Source organism: Sinocyclocheilus grahami, unplaced genomic scaffold, assembly GCF_001515645.1.
Source record: "Sinocyclocheilus grahami isolate Dianchi unplaced genomic scaffold, SAMN03320097.WGS_v1.1 scaffold901.1, whole genome shotgun sequence".
Taxonomy (NCBI): Eukaryota; Metazoa; Chordata; class Actinopteri; order Cypriniformes; family Cyprinidae; genus Sinocyclocheilus; species Sinocyclocheilus grahami.
The window spans coordinates 431218-438276 of record NW_015506080.1 but is presented as its reverse complement, the minus strand read 5'-3'; the positions used below and the strand labels follow the sequence as shown (position 1 = coordinate 438276).

The 7059-nt window shown below is 37.2% G+C and overlaps 1 protein-coding gene across 1 annotated transcript in view; it reads left to right on the top strand.

The window, feature by feature from the left end:
- The first annotated feature begins 1115 nt into the window (after positions 1-1115).
- LOC107564012 (protein kinase C and casein kinase substrate in neurons protein 3-like) overlaps positions 1116-7059 on the top strand; it is a 24802-nt gene continuing 18858 nt past the window's right edge. Inside the window, exons 1-3 of the mRNA XM_016249002.1 lie at positions 1116-1158; positions 1255-1322; positions 5122-5278. Of these exons, the coding sequence (XP_016104488.1) occupies positions 1263-1322; positions 5122-5278 (217 nt within the window). The 5' untranslated portion in view covers positions 1116-1158; positions 1255-1262. The remainder of the gene's footprint in view (positions 1159-1254; positions 1323-5121; positions 5279-7059) is intronic.

Here is a 7059-nt window from a genome sequence, read left to right as displayed (position 1 = left end):
TGTTCTCTCTCCATGTCTTGTGAGAAAATGTGGTTTATTGCATTTATAGAAACAAATGGCCACAGGCATGTTGTGCTGTCAATGGCATGTGTGTGTTCAGGGCAGCTCAAACATGTTCCTGTGTGGGCCACATGGGCTTGTATTTGCAAGCATTTGTGTCAAAGAGCTCATGAACGTGTGGATTAAGAAGAGAAGTGTGTTTGTGTGGGTGTGGGTGTGTGTGTGTGTGTGTATGTGTGTTTGAGTATGTGTTTGTGTTGGTGAACTTTCACCCCTGTTTATTTTGGGATGGCTCAAATGTCAAAACCCAGAGCTCTGGATAAAGGCAGATAGCAGTGGAGAGTATTAAGCACTATCTGTCTGACTGTAACCCACTTCAACACTTACATCTGCTTTGAGCCATTTCATTTTGTACACTTTAACTAGTCAGCAACACATTTTTCATCCAGAAAGCTCTTTTATCCTCTGTAAACAAACTTGAATATAACTACCCTTCTTTCTTCAAGAACTAGACTTCAAGACCATTAAACTTGTTTGTTGGAGCCATGCACTTTCCGATGCAGTTCGTAAACTGTAGTTTAAATAGAAGAAAGCTTGTAAAACACAAGGCCCTCCCTGCATGCTATTAGACACAGTAGGCTATGCGATTCAGCTCTGTCACACATATCTGACTATTGTCTGCCTGTTAAGACAAGCTAGAAATAAATTCCAGCCATTTGTCCCTCTGGCATGTCGAATGGAGAGTACTAGCCCAACTACTGACCTCTATTTCTCACAGTTAAACGAAGAAAAAAACTACTAGTAATTTTGTTCTAAAGATGCATCAGTAACTGCTTTTGTTTGTTGCGCTATTTGATTCACCAGGCATTTTGGACTTATACTGACACCTAGTGGTGTGGATACAGAATCACGCAAAAACAAATGTTTTTGTTTATTCGATGCCACTGTAGAAATTTGATATTCATTAGTCAGCAAGGATAAATTTAATCCAAAAATGAAAGTATTCAATAACAGGGGGTTACTGGGGTGAAGTGAGTAGCATTTTTGCTTGTCATGTGATCTCAACATGGCGGCTTTCATGAGGCGACCTGCCCTATGTAGCATAAAACACTGTGGTCACCTCATGTAAATATAGTTGATTTTAAACGTTTTTCAAAGGTACTATTAGCTACTTTTTCTGTTAAACTGTTTTAATGAGGAAAATTAGTACATCTTTAATGCCTTAAAATGTTGTTTATCATATTTCTATACCAGACTCCATCATGTCAACGCTCTCGGCAGAGACAGGCCCTGAGGATGCCAACAATCAGAGCTTCTGGATGGTAAGTGAGAGGGGGAGGAAGAACAGCAATGACTCAGACAGGGTGATGAACCTCTAGAAAATACCATCCGCTTCTTCTTTGTTATGTATGTGTTAGCAGACATGCACGTGGGCGATGTAGGTTGACTAGGTTTTAAAACCTAAACAGTTGGAGCAACAACAGATGACAAGATTTGTTTGGACATTAAAGTGGAACGCTTCACAAAAGCTTCTGAACACTCTAACCAAATGAAGATTAATATTCAATTGAAGTCTATTTTACTTCTTTGAGACTACTGCAGCATGTTTTATGGTTCTTTAAACTTTAATCTCAGTCTGTAAATTTCATCCATTGTGCCTCCACCCATTTTAATTAGCTCAGCTTTTGTCTCTCAGCTCCCCAATCGGTTTGCTTTTCTGCTCTCCAGTGCTGCTGGGGATCATGCAGAACCTTGCCTTTTAATACCTTTATAAATGTTTGAAAATAGTACTCACAGTATTTTTTAGACTGTAGCAATTCTGTAGTATTTTCACATTTGGCATGTTCAGAAGTCTTTCTGTCTTAAAGGGGTCATATGATGCAATTTAAATTTATCCTTTCTCTTTGGAGTGTTACAAGCTCTTGGTGCATAAAGAAGATCTGAAAAGTTGCAAAGACTAAAGTCTCAAATCCAAAGAGATATTCTTTATAAAAGTTAAGAGTCAGCCACGCCTACCTAAAACGGCTCGTTCTAACACGCCCCCACATATCTACATCACTATGTGGGAAGATTTGCATAACGCCGCCCAAATGTTCACGCAAAGAAAGAAGGCGTAACTTTTATTCTCGCTGTAGTATTGTTGCCGCTGCCGCCATGTAGTGAAGGCACTGTGTGATTCGTTGTGAAAGCGAAACTACTTTGTTTGGCCTTCCAAAAGAGGACGATATCTGCTTCGTCATGCCTAGAGCTGATCCGTGCTGGTTGCTGAGGAAATACAACAACTTTGCGCTGTGGATTGCCAGATCAAGTAACTTCCAAATCGGCTTCACCGTGGACGAAGCGGAGTCCATCCCGGGGTCGTCACATGTTGTTGCCGCAAGCCCGCCGGACGCTCCTTCATCGATTCCGCCAGCCACGCCATTCTCAAGCCCGCCGCCTCTGCTCACTCTAGCCTTCCGGCCGTTCCTCACTCTAGCCCTCTGGCCTCTGCTCACTCTAGGCCGCCGTGTGTCATGCTGTGTTTTGTTGTGAAAGCGAAACTACTTTGTTTGGCCTTCCAAAAATGGACACGACTAGAAATCAGTGGTTAAGTTGTATTTACAACACTGTTCCAGAACACTTCAACCCAAATATTCAGATGTGTGCAGCACATTTTATGGAGGACTGTTTCCTGATCCTGGTAGAGTAGACTACAATGCCGGCTGTTCTGACTCACAGACTGTAAGTACGTTTTTTATATTTAAAGAATTTGCCACTGATGATTCAAACGCGAGTTTTGGGCAGTGTAGAGTAGGGCTTGTTGTTTGTAATTCCTCCGATCAAAAATGCAGACATGGTTTTATGTTTACAAGGCGCAATGCAATGCAACGCGTAAAAAGACAGTATAAGTCATTATAATCCATAATTATGTCCCCACTGGATGCAACCAATGCCTCGTTTGTAATGGGTTTTCATGTTTTTGAATCGTCGCTCAAGCCTGACAGGGCATCACAGTATGGTGAGGGGCATAACATTTCCATCACACGCTTGAGGTATTCGGCCAATCATAAAGCACTGGATAGCTGGCCAATCAGAGCACACCTCGCTTTTCAGAACGATGAGCTTTGTAAAAATCGACGCGTTTCAGAAAGGCGGGGGATAGAGGAGAAACAATAATGTACAGTATGTGGAAAATTATGTGTTTTTGAACCTTAAACCGCATAAACACATTTCATTACACCAAATAATGTTCTTTTTAGCAACATCATATGACCCCTTTAAAACTCCCTATGGATAAAAATGAGGTGTATTTGCTCATGTTTCAAATTTTTTACATTTAGTTTTCTGTTTTATATTAGTGCAGTAGGTAAACTATTCCTAATAGGTTCTTATGATACTAATAATGGTAATTATGTGATGATACTGTTTATATAATTACATATAGGTACTATTAACTGTCATGTTCATGTTCAAACTTATATTTAGTTAGAAAGTAAATAGCAAGCTGTTATTTAGCAGTTGCTTTTATCCAAAGCATTACTGCATTATACTGGAAACCTTCTCCTCAGCACTGTTGTCTTTATTTTGGCACCTCTTGGAAGCCCAACAGAAACCAAAAAGCATTTTTAGATTTCCATTAAGATATTATTTAATCTATTTATTAAATTGATTTATATTCATTTTCCTGGGGGCAGTTGGCTTGTCCCGATAAAGTAGGTAATTTTGGGTTTTACTGCCTTTTTTTGGGACCAAATGATCATTAAAATGTATTTTCATTGCTAAAAAGTAGTTTTGCATTTACAGTAATTGAATATGCATGTAATTGTATCCCAACATATACACTGTAGGTGAATTTTATCTGATGAATATTTATGGAGTTTCCTGTGGTGATTTGTTTTTATTATCAATGACATCTAGAGCTCTTTGAGAGCTGTATGAAGCTGTTTAAGATTCTCCTCAGCTCTCTTTTTAGCCTCAGCTCTTTTTGCAGAGTTGCCATCCCATCTGGAGCTGGGCCAGTGCTACGGTTTTAGGTGAAATGCTCTGACCAACGATGTTCTGTCAGTTTACAACAACCGCACTGCTATAGCCTGCAAGGGTTTTGTTGCATGTCCTACCTTTTAATTGGCTGGCCGCTGACCAGAACTGAGCGCTGTAGGGTTTTTGTGTACATCCTAGACGCTGTGATTGGTTAACCACAGCACTGGCTGTAGATTGCAGTGACGAAATGCAAAAAGTTTCAGCCAGAGTTGAATGGCGTTGATTTTTAAATAGGCTTGTTTGATCAGTAAAACAGTTCTGCTTAAATATTGTGCAGCTTTGAGTCCAGCTGAATGTTATATTCCGTTTGACGGGGATTGTGTTATTTGTTTGATTTCTGTGATTCTCTGATTGGTTGGCAGGTGCTGTTCTGCACCGCTCTTGGCTGGAGTTGAGATTCCTCCGCTGTTTTTACTTTTTCCTCAGACTGGGGAAAATACGTGGTGCAAACCACAGCTAAGAGAGAGAGAAAGAGGAAGAGTCGACAAAGAATTACACAGAAGGAAGATGTAGAGGAGAGAGATGAATTGATTAAATTGTGGGGGAGCCGCTAATAAAATGGAAGAACACACTCGACATCAGCAAACACGACGCCCATTCTGGAAATGTCATTATGTTCGCCCTCCTCCCTCATTCTCTCTTATTTATCGTGTTATTACAGTTAATCAACCCCTTTCACTGCGCTGTCCATGTGATGCCCCACTTACCGTGGCCTGAATTCTCTCGACTTGCTGGTACTCATCTAGTCGCAGATGTTTTTTTTGTTTTTTTTCGGGGGAATAATATTTGAATTGGGTTCTGGTTTTCCACACCACATGTTGTCTTTGGATGTTTATATTCGAAACAAACCTTACCCAATACCGCTAACTTGTTCAGTCCATAGCAAACAAACTCAGTGACCCTGCTGGAAAAGAAATGAGGCCAGTCCCTCAGAGGAGAGAGGGACGTCTTTCCTGTGTCGTACAGTAAATACCGCACTCTTGACCTCTTAAACAGCCTACAAACCTTTAGTACCAAGTGCTATTCTTTCATTTTCCTTTCCTTCTATATTTTACAATTAACCTTTTAGTTTCATCCATGTTCTATCTGTCTGTGTCTCAGCCAGGGAATTACCAGCAGACAGTGAAGAGGACAGAAGATGCCTTCCAAGCATGTAATGATATAGTGGCATGTTTCCAAGAGAGGGCCAGGGTCGAGAGACAGTACGCGCAGCAACTTAGCGAATGGAGTACCAAGTGGAAACCCCTAGTGGATGCCAGTGAGTACTGCATTTTTGATCAAGATGTTCTGAACAGAAAACAAATAGCTTCCTGCTTATTGTGCGGTATGTACTATATATTAATATAATCAATAAAATGCAAAGAAAAAAAACAGATGACTGTACTTTTAAACAACACAATTTAGTAATCCCTAATACGTGTAAAGTGACATTTTTGATTGGCATTCAAGAGGACCTGGGTTGAAATCCTATCTGATATATGGACCAATATTTTTGATATATATATTTTATTAAAGATACAGTAAAAAAGCATTTATATTGTGAAATATTATTACAACTTACAATTGTAAGTTACAATTACAAATGTTTTCTATTTTAATATATTTTAAAATGTAATTTATTCCATGCTGATTCTGTGCTCAAGAAAAAAAAATTCAGGATTGAAAATGAATAGTATGTTCTAAATAACAGCATTTGTATTCATTTATTATATAAATATACAGTACCCTCCACTAATATTGGCACCCTTGGTAAATATGAGCAAAATTGGCTGTGAAAGTAAATCTGCATTGTTTATCCTTTTAATTCGTCATTCAAAAATTCACAAAATTCTGACCTATCATTGAAGTAAAACAATGGAAAGTGGGGGGAAATCGCATTATGAAATAAATATATATTGCTTGTTATATAAAAAATAGCATTCATAATAGTAAATCATTGTAAATTATTTATGTCACATTTACTTATGTTGATTTCTTATAACATTACAACAGTTCTAATTCAATGCTAATTTAACATGACCTGACTGTTATTTAATTCAACAAGTTAAGGAACAATCAATGATTAATTTCCTGATTATTTTATTATGATTAAAAAAATAATATTAATTAAAATAAAATAATATAAAATTATTATTTGCAGTATATACTGTGCAGTATATACTGTATATTGCATGTTATTAAAAAAAATATGCATAATAGTAAATAATGATAAATGTTTTATGTTATGTTTACTTTACAACATTACAGTAATGCTAGTATGCTAAATGATTGTGACATGACCTCACTATTTTAATTCAGAGTTAGACTCAGACAATACAAGCATATTGCTTACAGTATACTGCATGATATTTAAAAATAGTATGGCGTAAATAACAATACATTTTTTATTGAGCTTATGCTTACCTCAGTGTTTACCTTATGTTTATTTAATTAATGTTAGAACTATGCTAAACACATGCTATAATGTTGTCATTTGACTTCACTATTTTGTTTAATTCAAGTTCATCTCAGGAATAAAAATGATTATTATGAATTTTATTTGATCAAATTTAGTCTGAGAATAAGTTCAGTTTAACAGAATGATCAAATAATAAATAAATAATGAGAAGGAGAAAGTAGTAATCACAGGTGATATGTTATATGCCACACTGGAAATGAAACAACAAATTTGCACTGGATACAATATTTCCCACATTTGAGCAAATGTTGGTTTTAAATGCTCATAAAATTTGGCATACTGTTGAGTGTGTACAGTGGGTACGGAAAGTATTCAGACCCCCTTAAATTTTTCACTCTTTGTTATATTGCAGCCATTTGCTAAAATCATTTAAGTTAATTTTTTTTCCTCATTAATGTACACACAGCACCCTATATTGACAGAAAAACACAGAAATGTTGACATTTTTGCAGATTTATTAAAAAAGAAAAACTTAAATATCACATGGTCCTAAGTATTCAGACCCTTTGCTGTGACACTCATATATTTAACTCAGGTGCTGTCCATTTCTTCTGATCATCCTTGAGATGGTTCTACACCTT